Source organism: Protomyctophum bolini, assembly GCF_963924005.1.
Source record: "Protomyctophum bolini genome assembly, chromosome: 22".
In the NCBI taxonomy this organism is placed as follows: domain Eukaryota; kingdom Metazoa; phylum Chordata; class Actinopteri; order Myctophiformes; family Myctophidae; genus Protomyctophum; species Protomyctophum bolini.
Window position 1 is genome coordinate 35,542,064 of NC_137883.1, and position 19,973 is coordinate 35,562,036.

Here is a 19,973-nt window from a genome sequence, read left to right on the forward strand (position 1 = left end):
TACATTAATCAATATTACTGTGGGTGTGCCAGTATTAGACAATGTGGACAACTTGCCAGTTTAACTGTAGTCCTCCTTGGCTGGGGATTGTGGGACTAACACCTCAAGTGGTTACCTTGATTAACGAGCATTGTGTACACCAGCATAATTGTTACCAAATGTAGCTCAATTAACACATACCTTTCCTGACTTCCATTTGATTTCCGTCGACTTTGAAGATGGGTCTCCGCTCTCATTCAGGTGGAACTCTTTGGAAAGCACTTTGTTTTCAAAGTACGGCATTATTGTATGCATTATTTCAAACAAAACAAATAAATGTGAAATACAAAATAGCGAATAGCTCCAACATAGAAATACAGGTAGCATATGCCCTCAGACATTTTGTGGGGAAATGAAACAGTTATAGCTTCTACTGTTTCAATTAATTCAAGCAACTTAGAAATAAGAATCTCATGTGATGTCACAATTTCAGTGTTCTGTGTTTGTATAGCTATGGAAAAAGTTTGAAGAGCAACAGCGAAAAGAGTCAGACGTCCCAGGAGTTTACGGAACCAACATCATACACTTATGGATAGTTTGGTCTCGATTAAAATTAAACTACAAATAGATCTGCTATAATGTTACCCAGTGATATTTACAGGAATGACGATGATGGCAATATCTGCTCTCTGTGAGTACACATTAAATCCTCAGTCTTAAATTAACTCGAAAAGGTGAATTTTCAGTTACACAGTAACTGAGGCTATTGTGTATTTAAATGTAGGCTATGTCAAAATAATCCACAATGGCATATCTCTTGACAGACATTAAAACATTGACTAAAACATTGTATACACAATACACTATGAATTAAGTTTAAGTTCAATTACAAAAAAATAATTGAGTTAGATTCAACCTAGAACCCGCCACTTTCCTCAACCACCTAGGCTGGGCAGCATTCCATTTTGGGTTTATAACACTTTAATCTTAAAAGTAGCCGATCTACAAGAGCGAATACAGGATGTCGCTGTAGCATGCTGCAAGCTGGATTTGTACTCTGCTACCAGGGAAACTCTTTTTAGGAGTATATGATATTTATCTGTACTCTGCTACCAGGGAAACTCTTTTTAGGAGTATATGATGATATTTATCTGTACTCTGCTATCAGGGAAACTCTTTTTAGGAGTATATGATATTTATCTGTACTCTGCTACCAGGGAAACTCTTAGTAGTATATGATGATATTTATCTGTACTCTGCTACCAGGGAAACTCTTTTTTAGGAGTATATGATGATATTTATCTGTGGCGACTTCAACCAAGATCTGAATCCACACAAACTCAAATCAACAGATGACTTCATGAATAGAATGTACAGTATGAATGTATTCCTTTTAATATCCAAACCTAGTAGAACAACAAGAACCACAGCGACCTTAATTGACATTTATTTTAAATTATGTTTTATCATAATTGTCCAGTACAAACATTTTGCATCATATGGTACATTACAGTTAGATGTTATGATTGTTGTTAAGTCGAACAGGTGTGAATTTATCAAAAACATGAGTCATGTTATGACTCCTCCTGGTCAGATGCTCATCGATATATTTCCAGTACTCAATCATGACCAAAGTGTCAATAAAAATTCTTCATTCAAAGGGGAAAAAATAAAATAAAATACAGCTTTTTGGAAAAGACTAAGGAGGCGCTTTCACATAATTACACTCGTTTGAAAACAGATACAAGGTCAACAATGAGCAAGACACCAAAAAAATAAAAATAAACAAAAGAGTACTTTTTTAATTCGCATATTCAGTCCAAATCCATTAGATGTGTTCTTCCTGAGTTCTAAGTGAGTAAAACAGTTTTTATATTTTGTAAATATGAGTTCTCAATCCATTTTTCAACTGTATAGGCTGCTGTGGTTGTAGCCACTTTCTCGTGATAGCCTTCTTTCTCCCCACCAGGAGGAACAGAATTGTGTTTTTATCACTGCAGTCCAGTAAGTCATAATTATGGGAGGTTGCCTATGTATAAAGTATCAAACTGGAAGGGGGTGATAATTCCAAATACAACTTCCAAATGTTTGTGAATTTCCTTCCACTATGGATTCAGGACTGAGTGAAAGTGGCAAAAACTATCCCAATTTTCAAAACTACAGACCAATTTCTCTGCTACCACCAACTCTCAAAAATATTAGAAAAGATACTTTTGGTCAGTCTGGATGATTATCAAAAAAATACAAACAGTATGGCTTCTGAGCAAGATCACCTTCATTGGCACTAATCAATAACAGAAGACATAACAGACTACATAGATAAATTAAAAAAAACTACACAATTGGAGTATTCAATGACCTTAAAAAAGCTTTTGTCGCCATACACCACAACATACTCAGCACTAAGCTGGATCTAAATGGCTGTGGAGCTACATTGACAAGAGACAACAGTATACAACTGGGAGAATGCAAATCAAATCTTCAAAATATCACGTGTGGGGTTTTAGGTTTATTTATTTAGCATAAAGTACAAAAAATAGACAACATATCAAATTAACAAAAATACAAGGAAAGGAAGAAGCCAGAAGGCTAATATGGAATCCTTTCCTGAAGGAAGAGGTCATAGGTTTAAAAGATTAAAAGTTCATAAAGAACAGTACATGAATCTACAAGTTGTCAAAGGGGGGCAGCTGTGCTGTGCAGAAATAAAAACACAGACTGCACAAAAAACAGAAATAAACAATACAACAACACACAAAAGAAAATATAACGCATCAAGGTAAAACATGTAATCTACAGAGAGGAAAAAATAAGATATTTCTTTAGATGTTTTCTGAATATTGGCAAGGATAATGAGGATTTAAGTGAAGCATCTAAGGGAGTTCCATAGATGAGGGCCTCTAAATTTGATGAAAGATTGATGTTTGGACGTGCGACAATAGGGTAATTCAAAATGATCTCTTTGCCTTGTGGGGTAGGAGTGAATGTCAGAAGTAACACGGAAGAAATTGTGAAAAGAAGACGGAAGGTCTTGAATGCATTTTTTGAATTTAAACATAAAAAAACAGGTCTGAAAAACGTTTACTTTGTCAATGGGTAATAGTGAGTATTTAATAAAGAGCGGGGCAGACGGCTCATACCGATTTGAATGTGAAATCATTCTCAGAAACCTTTTTTGAATTATCAGTAATTTAGTGAGATGTGTTGAATATGTAGCAGCCCAGACAATATTACAGTAATTAATATGAGGGAAAATTAAGCTATAATAGAGTGTTAAATGACATGAAGGAAGAACAAAAGGGCAGATTTTTCTCAAAATACCAAAGCATCTTCATAGACTTCATACATAGAGCATCAATATGTTGTTTCCAATTTAAATGTTCGTCTATAATGACACCCAAGAATTTAGTATGGGGAACATGGCAAATTTCAGAGCCATTGATTAAAATTCTAGGTTTTTCTTTGGGAAATGTTTTGTTTATATTACTAAAAATCATGAAGTTGCATTTTCTTATATTGAGGGTAAGCTTATTCAATTGAAACCATTTGAAGACATCCAAAAATTCATCATTAACATGTTTAACGAGGGTGTTTAAATTCCTGTGTGAGGCAATTAGATTAGTATCATCTGCAAATAAAATGGGAAGAAACTTATTGCAGTTCATGGTTAAATCATTAATATAAATCAAAAATACGGGTACCGCAGGGATCAATTATGGGACCGAAACTATTGATCATGTACATCAATGACCTGTGTACAGTATCAAATATAAAAAAGAAATGTACTTTGTGAGTTGTGACACAAACATCTTGTGTACCAGAGAGCATATCCAGCAGCATATGCAAACCATAATAGCATTAAGTAAATATAAACAGTGGTTCGACAACAATAAATATTTAAACTTAACAAAAACAAAGTTCATGGTCTTTGGCAACCTTGCAATCGCTACAGAACTCAAGCTTAAGATAGACCACAAGAACGTGTTCACGAAAAAAATGGTGTTTTCTTGAACCACAACATCTACTGGAGACCTCACATAAGGCATGTGGGAGTCAAGATATCAAAGAGCATTTCTGTTATTAAGGCAAAACATATCCTCAATCCCAAATCACTACATATCCTGTACTGCACCATGATATTACCATACCTCTCCTATTGTGTAGAAGTATGGGCAAATACAAGACAGCAATTCACTCACTTTCCATCCTACAAAAAGAGAGCTGTACGAGTCAGACAATACTGGTTAACCTGAAGTTCCCATATCTAGTAGAATTCAAAACAGCCCAAATCATGAGCAGAGCAAAATATAAATGACTTCCATCCAATGTACGAAACAGATTTCCAGATACTATGACCTAAGAAACCATTGGACTTTGGGCTGGTCTGAACTACCCTCACATTAATGTGGGTTTTTGTCACCGAGTGTCACTGTAGAGCGAGCAGGCTGAGGATGTAGATCTCATCTAAAATAATTATATAGATTATACCACTAGTATTATACAATGTATTCTAGCATTATTCATTCATTCCATACATATTATCTAATTATCGTATAGATTAAATTACTATGGTATTACATAATTGTAGCTATGTCTATACCATTAGCAACAGTAAGACGCCTGAGAAGGTTGACAAAATCAACACTGGTACAATAAATCTTTAAACTTAACAAAAACAAAGAACTCAAGCTTAAGATCAACAGAGCGCGTTTATGAAAAAATGATCATTATCTAATGATGATAACCCATTTGCATTCCTTTCGTCTTGTTTTTCTTTAGAAGCCTACATGGAAAGACCGCATTGCAGGAAAGTGAGGAACATTGGATTGACCCTCCAGATATATTCTTATATATGTGAAAAGTTCCCCGAGTGTCGGGGCAAGATCATCAAGGTAGTTATCAGGGTTGAGTTTGACACCACATTTTGATGTGGTGTCAAACTAGTAGTCTTTTGAATAAAATTCCTTTGAGTTTGTCATATTTTAGTTTAAAAAAAATACCATAGGATTTTAGAATCGCAATGGCAGACTGTACACTTGGTTGCATGCTGAAAATAGCCGATCTACAACCTCACAAGCTTGTAGATCTGCTATATTCAGAACACAACAGCTGAGCGCAACCAAACATAAAATGACTTACTTTTAATGCTACTGGATCTCTTATCCACTAGTCCCTCGAACATTTTAGTCTAGTTTATTTTTGACGAAATTGTTAATATATTTACTCTTAGTTTTAGTCACCATAGTCTTATAGCTTATAGTATTATATAGATTATACACTAGTATTATACAATATATTAATATAGTATTATATAGATCATACCACTAGTATTATACAATATATTGAAGTATTATAGATTATACTCTAGTATTATACAATATATTAATGTAGTATTATATAGATCATACCACTAGTATTATACAATATATTAATATAGTATTATATAGATCATACCACTAGTATTATACAATATATTAATATAGTATTATATAGATCATACCACTAGTATTATACAATATATTGAAGCTGAAGACCCTCACCCTCGAGGACGAGGTGTCCACGGAGGACGCCGCGGCCACCCTTTTACTGTAAAGATAACCTATCTTCTGGCCCTCCTCCACCCCCAGGGACGGTATGAAGAAGGTGACGCAGCACGTGAAGGAGGAGGTGTCCACCAGGAGGTGTCCTGACGCTGCGGCCATGCTGTAAAGATAACCTATATTGCATTAATGATAATTTTCTGTAGAATTGACTGTTGACATAATATTGATTTATATTATAATTATTTTTATTTCAGAGAAAAACAAAAAAGAGCAGCCGCAGCGGTATTAAAACACATGGGACGGCATGAAGGCGACGCAGGAGGTGAAGGACCTCCACTGAGGACGCTGCGGCCATGCTGTAAAGATAACCTATATTGCATTAATGATGATTTTCTGTAGAATTGACTGTTGACATAATATTGATTTATATGAAAATTATTTTTATTTCAGATCCAAAAAAAAAAGAGCGGCCGCAGCGGTCCTTAAATACCGGCAAAAAATTACGATTGGCAGGCTGGGTTACGTCTGTCCCCAGGAGGTGGCGCCACAGCTGCAGCAGTTCTTCAGACCATGGTGAGTCACAATTAATGGTTAAAGTTCCATCTAGTGTTTTTACATATTGCTGATCTGGATATGATGACAAACTCAGCCGATTGAATCAAAATGATATCTTTTGTTCTGGATTTCTGATCCAGAAACCTTACGGCATGAAGGCGACGCAGGAGGTGAAGGAGGTGTCCACTGAGGACGCTGCGGCCATGCTGTAACACATTTGCGGCATTTTGTTTGAAATGGAGCACTCCTTCAAAATTTGGAAGCCAATCTTAGCCAATCAGGATGGAGTCTGAAAAATGTGAAAGACCCCGTTTTGTTGACTGGCTATAGAGAGACTGGTTACCCATTTGCGTGATGTTGGGACAAAATCTGTAGGTGTACTGTTTCTGTAATCTTTAAAATAAACGTTTTTTGACTATGAGCTGTGCAACCTATCCTTCCTTTTTTTTTTCAGGTTCATCTCCCCTGGTCAGCACCTCCCCACTATTGGTGTGCGCTCCTCCCTCGTTAGTCCGGCAGCTGAGGTGGACGAATAGGACATTTGGTATATTGTCTTTTTTATTATTGGCCTAAAATATTGTCTATAATATACACACATTCATGAATCCACTTGCTGTCAGTATTGGGCATTTTTTTTAAATAGGGGTTTCTTGTGACCCTACCATTAACATCCTATGGCAGGCAAACGTGTCCAAAATGTTCCTTTTGCTTTAAGTAGCATGTGACATGTCAAACTAGGGGGTTTTCATGATTCATCCGAGCAGCCAATGCTGCCGAAAGGCAAATGGGGGAAAAAGGAAAAGCATAGCATAATGCCAAAAGGGGTTCCCGCCGGGATACAACATACAGCTCCGAACAACATCCTTTACATCAATGTTTTTTGCCACAGGGTCAGCAAAAGCTTTCTAAACGCCATATTATAGATCATACCACTAGTATTATACAATATATTGAAGTATTATATAGATTATACTCTAGTATTATACAATATATTAATGTAGTATTATATAGATCATACCAGTAGTATTATATAGATTATTATTATTAGATTAGATTATATTATAATTCCTCCAAGAGAAATATGAATTATATTATATTATATTATTATTATTATATTATTATTTTTATTTCAGAGAAAAACAAAAAAGAGCTGCGGCTGCAGCGGTGGTTGAAACACCGCCAAAAGATAAAGGCAGACCCTGCACAAAGGCATTGTGGGAGCTATATTCAGTCATTTTCTATTTCAGTATTTCTGTTATATATGTAATGCATTTCTTATTTTGTTTGAGTTGCTTTGTTTAATTGGTTTGTTTACCGAACACCTCAGCGTCATAATATATAGGGGAAAAAATAATATATATAAAAATGTAATGTTTGCTTAAAACTTGTCTATATCACCTTTAAACAAAAAGCCCTTTCTTTCAACTGAAGAATAACACCTGCCATACCTTTTTTAACATGACGACAAAAGATAATTAATTTAATTGTTTTAAAAGAGGAACAAATAAATCTAATAGTTTTTCTTCTGTGTTTTGCACGTTTATAGGTGACGTGATGTCAAGAGGCAAGAGGTGTGCCCCCATCCTCCGTGTCCCACCCTACGTCCATCCATGCCCTGCCCGAAACTGGTAGGAAGAAGGTTTTAGGGCTCATAATGGGATATAATTTCATATTATATAGTATTTAGTGCGTTCTGGTATCTCTCTAACGATAGTCAACAGAATGTTCAAGATCATGGAGAAGTACAGATGTCATCGAGTCAAAGATGAAAACATGCAGAAGAACTAACTTTGACCATTTGTTTGCACGTTGCAAGGAAAGCGTTGGAGAGTCTCGCTGGTCGAGAGGCAGGAGATCCCCAGCGTTGGAGAGATCAGTACCACAGAGAGATGGCTGCCCAACATCGATGATATGCTTAATGTATTTGCGTAGTACGCGGTTTTGTGAAGATCAAATAGCAGATCAACAAGCTCACAACATGACACAATGAGACACGTTGTGATTTGTGAACTAACTTTGTTGACTGGCTATAGAGAGACTGGTTACCCATTTGCGTGATGTTGGGACAAAATCTGTAGGTGTACTGTTTCTGTAATCTTTAAAATAAACGTTTTTTGACTATGAGCTGTGCAACCTATCCTTCCTTTTTTTTTTCAGGTTCATCTCCCCTGGTCAGCACCTCCCCACTATTGGTGTGCGCTCCTCCCTCGTTAGTCCGGCAGCTGAGGTGGACGAATAGGACATTTGGTATATTGTCTTTTTTATTATTGGCCTAAAATATTGTCTATAATATACACACATTCATGAATCCACTTGCTGTCAGTATTGGGCATTTTTTTTAAATAGGGGTTTCTTGTGACCCTACCATTAACATCCTATGGCAGGCAAACGTGTCCAAAATGTTCCTTTTGCTTTAAGTAGCATGTGACATGTCAAACTAGGGGGTTTTCATGATTCATCCGAGCAGCCAATGCTGCCGAAAGGCAAATGGGGGAAAAAGGAAAAGCATAGCATAATGCCAAAAGGGGTTCCCGCCGGGATACAACATACAGCTCCGAACAACATCCTTTACATCAATGTTTTTTGCCACAGGGTCAGCAAAAGCTTTCTAAACGCCATATTATAGATCATACCACTAGTATTATACAATATATTGAAGTATTATATAGATTATACTCTAGTATTATACAATATATTAATGTAGTATTATATAGATCATACCAGTAGTATTATATAGATTATTATTATTAGATTATATTATAATTCCTCCAAGAGAAATATGAATTATATTATATTATATTATTATTATTATATTATTATTTTTATTTCAGAGAAAAACAAAAAAGAGCTGCGGCTGCAGCGGTGGTTGAAACACCGCCAAAAGATAAAGGCAGACCCTGCACAAAGGCATTGTGGGAGCTATATTCAGTCATTTTCTATTTCAGTATTTCTGTTATATATGTAATGCATTTCTTATTTTGTTTGAGTTGCTTTGTTTAATTGGTTTGTTTACCGAACACCTCAGCGTCATAATATATAGGGGAAAAAATAATATATATAAAAATGTAATGTTTGCTTAAAACTTGTCTATATCACCTTTAAACAAAAAGCCCTTTCTTTCAACTGAAGAATAACACCTGCCATACCTTTTTTAACATGACGACAAAAGATAATTAATTTAATTGTTTTAAAAGAGGAACAAATAAATCTAATAGTTTTTCTTCTGTGTTTTGCACGTTTATAGGTGACGTGATGTCAAGAGGCAAGAGGTGTGCCCCCATCCTCCGTGTCCCACCCTACGTCCATCCATGCCCTGCCCGAAACTGGTAGGAAGATAAAGATGTGACGCGCTTATGACGTCACATTGATTTAACCCATTCTGACCTGAGATCAGATTAGGTGACGTGAAGCGGTACCGTCCCACCACGCGTGGCCCCCGTGTGCCCTGCCCGAAACTGGTAGGAAGGACGCGCTTATGACGTCACATTGATTTAACCCATTCTGACCTGAGATCAGATTAGGTGACGTGAAGAGGTACCTGCCCACTGCCCGCGTCCCACCACGCGTGGCCCCCGTGTGCCCTGCCCTCGACTGCCCCCCTCCCCCTCATACAACAAATGTTGTGTCAAACCATGTGACTCCCATTGGAAATGAACGACATGAAGGACGCGCTTATGACGTCACATTGATTTAACCCATTCTGACCTGAGATCAGATTAGGTGACGTGAAGAGGTACCTGCCCACTGCCCGCGTCCCACCACGCGTGTGCCCTGCGAGAAACTGGTAGGAAGAAGGACGCGCTTATGACGTCACATTGATTTAACCCATTCTGACCCGAGATCAGATTAGGTGACGTGAAGCGGTACCTGCCCACTGCCCGCGTCCCACCACGCGTGGCCCCCGTGTGCCCTGCCCGAAACTGGTAGGAAGAAGGACGCGCTTATGACGTCACATTGATTTAACCCATTCTGACCTGAGATCAGATTAGGTGACGTGAAGAGGTACCTGCCCACTGCCCCCGGTGCCCCCATCCTCCGAGTCCCACCACGGCCACGCGTCCATCCCCCCGTACCAACGGGACCCAAACACCCAAACCCAAACACAGGCTGAAGATCAGGCTGAACCCTGTTCTCCGGGAGGCGGCTCTGTTGAAGGACAGGGAGAGGTCAGAAATACTGTAATATATACTGTATTATCCTGTCACATAGTGGATAAGAGATGCCATTGGTTCTCAAGCGCCTCTAGGCTTGCTGACGATGGATCAGTTTTCATAGCACTAATGACCGCGCACTTGAACTTGACGGTGATTTACGTCGCAGGCTTTAAACTATTGTGTTAGAAGAATAGTATGTTCACAAAACCATATTTATTGAAATTGGAAAATGTATATAATATGCTTTATACTTTTAGGAAGAGGAAGGCCAAAGGCGGCCCCGCCTTTCACCAGGAAGTTGGTGGAGAACATAAAAAAAGCCAAGGATGCCCAGGCGCCCAACGACCCCAAGATCAACGAGGTATACTGACTCTTCTGCTATCCCATTGAGATTTGAATGTGTGTTTTTATTTATTTTTAATATTGAAAACGTTTCTTGATATATAAATATTATGTGCGTTTGTGTTGACGTAGCGATGAAACTAATCAGGTCCAAGAGCACCACCTGCATGGAGTCTCCCAAAGACCCTGTCCTCATGCCTTCCCGTTTCTTCACTAAACCAGAAAAGGTAGGTCCCTCCACCCAAAGACCCTGTCCTGCCCTCCTGTTACTTCTAACATTATTGGGAAACAGGGACTGGCTCCAGCCCTGAATCGCTACCATTAAAATAATATGTCCTGGCGTTTCAGATTTGGTGACGCTGCCTACGGCGGCGTCAGTCTCGATCGAATATCTGATCGCATGCAGCTGATTGGCCATCAGCCCCGTCACTCGACGGCGTCAAACAACAAACATGGCTGCCCCCACTGCGGTGACTCGCGACCATATCAATCTGGCTATTAAATCGACCGATAAATAGTTTCTTTACAGAAACGAGAGGTTTTATAAACATCATCATCCGACATATGTGACAGGGGCCAGCAAAAAGGGCCTCAACTCGATTACTTACAGATTACAGATTATTAAAGTACAGAATGTAAGCTTTCATATGATCTATCATTCAATGAAATTGGAATAATAATTGAAGGAGATATGACCATCTAAAACTTGTTGAAACAGATAACAGATAGAGATGCAAAGTACAGAATTTGCCCTGCAAAGATTCATCAGATTTTAGCACCTCTGGAATGGGTGTGACAATAGATGCTTGTCCACACCCCTAATGTCTTGCATAATCACTCCCCCACTAGGTTAACTGTCAATGACAGTTGAGTGGACACACTGTTTTACTTGAGTTAAAGTAAAGAAATGTAGGACTGAAGTTGTTTAGTGTATGTTTTGTAATAATACAATCTAAAAAGTAACTAGTAGGCTAACTGAGTTTACAATGGATATAGGCTTTGTAGTTTTAGTGTAATATATACTGTATTATCCTGTCACATAGTGGATAAGAGATGCCATTGGTTCTCAAGCGCCTCTAGGCTTGCTGACGATGGATCAGTTTTCATAGCACTAATGACCGCGCACTTGAACTTGACGGTGATTTACGTCGCAGGCTTTAAACTATTGTGTAAGAATAGTATGTTCACAAAACCATATTTATTGAAATTGGAAAATGTATATAATATGCTTTATACTTTTAGATGGATCCCCAATCCCCAATCGATTCTGTGGGTGGTGGTGCATGGCCGTTCTTAGTTGGTGGAGTGATTTGTCTGGTTGATTCCGATAACGAACGAGACTCCGGCTTGTTAACTAGTTTCGCGGCCCCGTGTGGTCGGCGACTAACTTCTTAGAAGAAGTTCTTAATAGTTTTTCTTCTGTGTTTTGCACGTTTATAGGTGACGTGATGTCCGAGGACAAGAGGTACCTGCCCAGTGCCCCCGGTGCCCCCATCCTCCGCGTCCCACCACGCGTCCATCCCCCCGTACCAACGGGACCCGTCGGGTTTCCCACGCCACAAACGTAAGGCCTGTAAAGATAACCTATATTGCGTTAATGATAATTTTCTGTAGAATTGACTGTTGACATAATATTGATTTATATTATAATTATTTTTATTTCAGAGAAAAACAAAAAAGAGCTGCAGCCGCAGCCGTGTTGAAACACAGGGCTTTGAAAAAATAGAAATTTGTTTTGAAAAAATAAAATACATACTGTACCCTCTACACTAGTCTCTTCTGTTTAGCAGATAGGTATGCCTTACTTACTGTAAGTGATGTCATCAAATATTTCTTATAGAGGGTATGCCCATGCTTAAAGTGAATTGAATCCCGGCCCGGACACGGAAAGGATTGACAGATTGATAGCTCTTTCTCGATTCTGTGGGTGGCCGCAAAATGTATACTGTTTAAATAGAACTACCCCCCCACTATAGACCATATTTATTGAAATTGGAAAATGTATATAATATGCTTTATACTTTTAGGAAGAGGAAGGCCAAACTCATTGGAAGACGAGGCGGCCGAAGCTTAGATGTCCGGGGCTGCACGCGCGCCACACTGAGCGGCTCAGCGTGCGTCTACCCTTCGCCGAGAGGCGCGGGTAACCCGCTGAGCCCCGCTCGTGATGGGGATTGGCCCCCGGCCCACGCGGAGTTCTCCAACCTCTCTCTGTCCTTCCTGTACCTGTACCTCCTGTGCGCCTCATATCATGTATCATATAAAAAATGCAATAGGCCTACAGTAAAGTCATATGTAAAGTGTGTGGGAGATTCATGATTAATGAGTTATAAAGTTAATTTCAGTTCTATTGCAACATTAGACCACTGTGTCTAGTCTTTATTTTTCTCTTGTGTTTAGAGTTTAAAGAGAACTTTTTAAACTTTAGTTTTTTCAACCAAGGTTCATGTTTTAGGTTATTAGACAAAGTAAAAGATGATTGTGAATTTATTTTCATTTGCCCCGTGTGGTCGGCGACTAACTTCTTAGAGGGACAAGTGGCGTTCAGCCACACGAGAAGGAGCAATAACAGGTCTGTGATGCCCTTTGAAGAGCAGAAGGAGCAATAACAGGTCTGTGATGCCCTTTGAAGAGCAGAAGCGGGCGACGCAGTTTGTTGTTGTTCTCAGTTTTGATTTACGTCTATATTAAATCATTAGTATTGGTTGACGGACTATAATACCTGTAGGAGCCATTAGAAGAGAGGCATTATTTGTATTATTATTATCATTCTTACTTTGCTATCTGAAGAAGGCGGACGCTCTTTCTCCCTCTCCCACCTTCTATTCCCTGCTACCGCGTGGTCCCTCTCCACTGTCTCCTGTCTATCTCTGCTGATTTCATGCCCATACTCGGCACTAACTTAAACCCGGAGTTGATATCCGTGTGCAACAACGCCACATGGGCCATCGGAGAGATCTCTATACAAATGGGAGCTGAAATGCAGCCCTATGTGGCCGTAGTGCTGCAACAGCTGGTGGAGATCATTAACAGGCCAAACACCCCAAAGACTCTGCTGGAGAATACAGCAATAACAATTGCCCAAGGATGGAAGACAGCGGACAGGAACGAAAGCACGTGCCCCCCCCCCCTATCCCTCCCACAACCTACTGTGGAGCCTTGCGCCTGGGAACCAAGGCCGTAACGTCTGTACAGCTTGCTGTTATTCCTCTCACTATCTGGGACTCTGAGACGACGTGACCTCTGGCGACCAGATACGATAGGAGCCCAGGAAACGCTAACATAAACAACGAACTCTACACAGTCTTCTTACCCCCCCCCCCCCCTCCCTATCCTTCTTCTTCCTCTTTTTTTCTATGATGCAAGAAAGATGTATTTGGCGCTGCACTGTGGCGACATGGACTAGGGCTACGCTTGCATGCGGGCCCTTTGTCTAAGACAAATTTCTTCCTCGGGAGACTAATAAAGTATATCTCTATCTCTCTATCTCTATTACCAGTATTATTTTTGACCACCTGGTGGCGGGCTTTAGAAACACAGATGATAGAAGGTGAGCACTTATAAAGGTGACACACAGGGGCACTAGGCAGGAACTAGACACAGGGTATGGTGGGAGCACACCGTTCTTACCAGCTCTCCACTCCAGACAAAATGGACGGCATGAAACAGGATAATCGATATATATTGGTATGTTCATCATCTACAACACTTCAATAAATACAAGTCAAACTGAGCTCTACGACTGGACATCCATCATTCATGTTTCTGTGTGCACTGCTGCGTACGACCACTTTCACCACCTGTGAAGTAATGGGCAACAAATTCTGAAGGGAAGGATTGCCATTACATTACCATTACCGTTTGGTTTGTGTGCGACTGCGTTGTTGTGGACACTGTTTGAATTGGACTAATTTCCTTTAGAGTTGTTTCTGTATGCAGACAACGACAATTAAGGAGGCCGGCACCACCAGTGTACCACCGTCCTCACTAGGAGACTGAGATGTTTAAGGACTCCGGCCATCCCCAGAAGGTCTTAGGTCGCTCAACTCGACGCGCTGTCACACAGTGACTTGCTACTACGTTTTTTAACAGTTTCCACTCAACTATTTTATACCAAACTTGGTTACTTTTGACTTACTTTTAATGCTACTGGATCTCTTCTCCACTAGTCCCTCGAACATTTTAGTCTAGTTTATTTTTGACGAAATTGTAAATATATTTACTCTTAGTTTTAGTCACCATAGTCTTATAGCTTATAGTATTATATAGATTATACACTAGTATTATACAATATATTAATATAGTATTATATAGATCATACCACTAGTATTATACAATATATTGAAGTATTATATAGATTATACTCTAGTATTATACAATATATTAATGTAGTATTATATAGATCATACCAGTAGTATTATATAGATTATTATTATTAGATTAGATTATATTATAATTCCTCCAAGAGAAATATGAATATATATGTGAGAAGTAGGTTTTTCGTTTGATTTAAATTAATTTGACAAACATTTGCGTCACTCACGGCACTCCATGTTAAGTGATTACTATTCTAATTATTATTAGCATACAGTATGTCAGCAGCTTACTCCACATAACTGATTGAAAACAACCCCTCCAGGATCTCAGGAAGCAGAGGAACCAGTGTTACGCCAGAATACATGAGCACCGGATAAAAGAGAAGACACTGGTCTGATAAGACTGCAAATGGCAAACATCAAAATGTGTACTTAGATTATACCACTAGTATTATACAATATGATATTATTGTGGCATTATTCAACATATTATCTAATTATCCTATATATTACAATTATGTAATACCATAGTAATTTAACCTCTTTCTATACCCATTATTATACCTTCAGTGAGACCTGCCGCCCATTCCACAGTGACACCCGTGTGTCAGACTCCTTATTCTCTCTCCTACTCTCAGGTTCTTGAGATGGATTTGATTCAGATGGAATCAAATCAGGTAAAACAGTAAAATAAAATAATAATAAACAATGGTGTAATGCTGCACGAGTTGTATCAACTCATTTTATGACACACGTGTGCTTTTTTGCTGCCCCCCCCCCCCCCCCCCCCCCCCGGTAGACAGAGGAAGTGTAGCGCCCAGGATTACATTCTATAATTCTTGACACTGGGTTGCAAAATCGTGGGGAAAGTTTAAGAAGAAAACAAAAAAAACAAAGGCCTCTCACTGAAGCCAAAACCCCAGATTGCAACCCAAGTCACGGGTTCTGTTGCTTCGGCGCCACCTGTGTCCACACACCGACCACGGTGACGCTCAACCAGAACTTGTCCTCAAATTGAGAAATTCTCCAAATACTGCACCATTGTTGAGATGGTTGTCGAAGGTTGCTGCAGGCCACCATCTCCTGCTGCAGGCCACCATCTCCTGCTCCAGGCTACCATCTCCTGCTGTAGGCCTCCATCTCCTGCTGCAGCTGACCATAGAGAGCGATGACTTCTGGGCCTTGCTGCTCAAGAGACACTTGCAGAGCCTGGGGAGGAGAGGGTCATTTATCAGTGGGGTACAGGTACATATAGAATAGAACCACAGCCTGGGGAGGGGAGGGTCATTAATCAGTGGGGTACAGGTACATATAGAATAGAACCACAGCCTGGGGAAGGGAGGGTCATTTATCAGTGGGGTACAGGTACATATAGAATAGAACCACAGCCTGGGGAAGGGAGGGTCATTTATCAGTGGGGTACAGGTACATATAGAATAGAACCACTAACCACTAATGTCACATGCTACTTGAAGCATAATTCAAATGTTTTATATTTGGAAAGTTAGCGTGCTGAAATAGAAGCCACTGTTATTGAGTTTAAACAATAGAACAAGGAGACGGGTACCAATTATATGGTTGACAGGTTCAAAATGGGTGAGGTGGTCCAGGCAGATTCTAAAAAGGCCTTCTAAATCCTAACCCTTTAGTTTTCTGAAAAACTAATATTTACCCATGTTGCACTTTGTGCAAAGAATATATTCTAGAATAGGTACCGGTATATGAAAGTTTGACCTTTTTTTGTAATTCACAGGAAATTAATAATTAATATGAATTATGAAGGTAACGTTACCTCAGGAGAAAGCTGGGGCACCGTGACGGCAGGCCGCTTAGGGCCTCTGGGGCTCTCCTGGTGAGAGGAAGCAGCAGCACTGGCGCTAGGAGGTCCCATGTGGGAGACCAGGGGGTCCTACAGCTGGTCTGGCATCAGGGCGCTAGGAGGTCCCATGTGGGAGGTCAGGGGGGTCCTGCAGCTGGCCTGGCATCAGGGTCGCCCGCCTCATCTCCAGAGGGTCTCCCGTGCGAAGCTCCTCGTCCGAGACTGTAAAGTCTTGACCGAGGCTTGGCTGGAGGGGAAGAGAAAAACAAAAACTGGGTTTAACTAAAGGGATAAAAACGAGCGGGCCGGGGTGGGGTGGAGTTTAGCAAGAGGGTCCCAAAACAATTTTTCAAACCTCTAAAGATTTTAGTGTAAAAATAAAAGGCAATGGCATTTTTTTTCTTTAAACTCTTTCATGTTAGTTCCATTGATCCAAGCCTGGACACAATTATTTGATCAAATAATACGGACAAAAATATTTCCTTTGTGTAAACTTTTGAAGACTTTTAAAACATTTAACCAAATATTTTCGGACGTGGCTCCTCCACGGCCAAGTACATATTGACTTGAATGTCCTTGAAAAGGTTAGAGATCCAGGTCTTCACTCACCTGGGGCTCCAGAGGGTACTGGAGGTGCACTGGAGGTGAATTAGCCGAGTCTTGTTCCTCGCCTGCAGCTCTGCGATCCTCTCCACCCCGTCGTACAGAGAACCTGGAGGAGGAATAGTAGAGAAATTAGTTGACATCAGAGCTCATAGAATTAAGCTAAATCAAACCTCATGAGGGAAAATGTAATCTGCCATTTGTGAAACAGCATGAAAGGAGCTCCCCACTAGTGATCAGTTTCTAAACAATATGTAGAATAAGGTATTATCACGTTCTTAAAACTATGTTCTCTCTTTCTACATCCAACCAGGTGAAGACATTTCAGATTGAGGCTTTTAACCTTTGGTGACTAAAACTAAGAGTAAATATATTGACAATTTCGTCAATAAATATAAAACTAGACTAAAATGTTAGAGAGGACTAGTGGATAAGAGATCCAGTAGCACTAAAAGTAAGTCATTTTATGTTTGGTTGTGCTCAGCTGTTGTGTTCTGAATATAGCAGATCTTCAAGATTGTGAGCTTGTAAATCGGCAATTTTCAGCATGCAACCAAGTGTACAATCTGCCATTGCTATGCCCATTCTAAAAAATTATGGTATTATTTAGTCAACTAAAATATGACTTTTATTCAAAAGACTGACTAAAACGACATCAAAATGTGGTGTCAAATTCAACACTGATAACTACCTTGATGTCCTGGCCCTGACGCCGCTCGGGGAACATCCGACAATTTTACAATTTAGGCATTTAGCAGACGCTCCTAATCCAGAGCGACTTACATTAAGCAAGAACAAAAGCATGGGAATACATCACATGAAAGCATTTATCATGAAACATGCGTAAGCTAAGAAAGTAACAGTGGAATGAATATCTATATAATGAAACTATACATATAAACTATACATATATACTACTATGCTATACATATGTACTATGGCGTTCTATGACTATATACAATGCAATTCTAGTGCTGTCCACATAACATGCTATGTAGACAGCACCAGGAGGGGGTGGGGCGGAGGTGAGCGGGCGGGGTCGACATATGCCCTTACTGGGCTGCATTCACAAATTCAAGACACCCGTCTTGCGTTTGTCTTGTGTCTGTGTTTAATGGCCGCTCCAATGCATTTCCAGTGGAAGCCCATATGGTTTGACCAGTCTTTGAAAGGCTGCATATATGGAGCCTGTCAGCAAATCTATCTCACCTCTAACCCTTAGATCTCCATATATGGAGCCGACCTGTTCTAACATGTCACAACAGGTTGCTTCTCGCCCTCAGGGGGTCTTACGGTGTATACTTGACTCATCCAGCGCCACAGCGCCATCTGATGGAGGGCTCTCTCCAACATAAATGCATTGTGAATGAGCAATACTTTTAACTTGAAAGCAGTTTTGAATCTGATAAATATTCTGATTTGAGCAGTTTGTGGAACTCACTCTGCGATTGGACGGCGGTGCGCGGGCAGGTGTTCCTTGCCTCTGCCAGGTGTAGCGAAGAGCTCTGTGGCCACGCCCATGACTCTTAAAGGGGGAGGTGTCTTGTAGCTGCAGTACGGCCAATCCCTGATTGTCCTAGTGGTTAGGAAGGGGGGGGACCCAGGCCAGATCCTGGCTGGTTGGCTGACCAGAGGCCTGGCCTGTGTGGGTCCCCAGTTTTTGAAGGGGGGGGGGGGGGGGGGGGGGGGGGGATGGCTGAAAAAAAAAAAAAAAAAAAAGAGTACACAAGTAAAGTTAAAAAGCTCCCGCTGGACTCTGGTCGGTGTAGACTTGAGCACTGCATAATGATATCTGGCCAAATACACTAGTATTGTATAATACTAGTGTATATAATACTTCAATATATTGATATAGACTACTACAATATATTGTATAATACTAATAAATCACACAATGTTGTGTACAGTAGTAGGACAAACATGTAGACATTATGAATAAGATTTATAATGATAATAATTCACCTGCACATTTGCAGCGGAGTTCCACATCACTGATGGTCACCTTTTCCTGTGTGGACTCCACCATGCCAGACGTAAACATTGCCTGTACGGGTTTGAAAAGGTGAATGGTTGGCTCGGGGGTGTTCATGGGTTAGGCTTTTATTTACAGTGAGTAGGCTGGATAATATAGCGATTCATGTGAAAGCCAAGGCAGAATTGTGTACCTCAAAATAAGGGCTGAAGGAGGCCAGCACATAGCGATGGCAGGGGAACTGCTGCCTATAATACAAAAGTACCTCCTGAGATCCTGGAGGGGTTGTTTTCAATCAGTTATGTGGAGTAAACTGCTGACATACTGTATGCTAAATAATTAGAATAGTAATCACTTAACATGGAGTGCCGTGATTTTTTATACTATATTAATATATTGTATAATACTAGTGTATAATCTATATAATACTTCAATATATTGTATAATACTAGTGGTATGATCTATATAATACTATATTAATATATTGTATAATACTAGTGTATAATCTAATGCTATAAGCTATAAGACTATGGTGACTAAAATTAAGAGTAAATATATTGACAATTTCGTCAAAAATAAACTAGACTAAAATGTTCGAGGGACTAGTGGATAAGAGATCCAGTAGCATTAAAAGTAAGTCATTTTATGTTTGGTTGCCCTCGGCTGTTGTGTTCTGAATATAGCAGATCT

General features: G+C 39.8%; 2 protein-coding genes across 2 annotated transcripts in view; both read right to left on the bottom strand.

Moving 5' to 3' along the window:
- The window catches only part of LOC308309798 (protein SET-like), a gene marked incomplete at both ends in the record, with an annotated part of 53,033 nt that extends 52,751 nt beyond the window's left edge, over nucleotides 1–282 (bottom strand). Inside the window, one exon of the mRNA XM_080755715.1 lies at nucleotides 181–282. Coding sequence (XP_080611841.1) covers nucleotides 181–282 — 102 coding nt within the window. The remainder of the gene's footprint in view (nucleotides 1–180) is intronic.
- A 16,541-nt stretch (nucleotides 283–16,823) lies between these two features.
- LOC308309799 (uncharacterized protein) lies at nucleotides 16,824–18,882 on the bottom strand (the record flags this gene model as incomplete). The annotated part of the gene is made up of 3 exons (XM_080755716.1): nucleotides 18,753–18,882; nucleotides 17,318–17,420; nucleotides 16,824–16,955 (listed from the first exon to the last, which is right to left on the bottom strand). The coding sequence occupies exons 1-3, from the start codon at nucleotides 18,830–18,832 to the stop codon at nucleotides 16,824–16,826; spliced, it is 315 nt and encodes a 104-aa protein (XP_080611842.1). The 5' UTR covers nucleotides 18,833–18,882.
- Nucleotides 18,883–19,973: the final 1,091 nt, after the last annotated feature.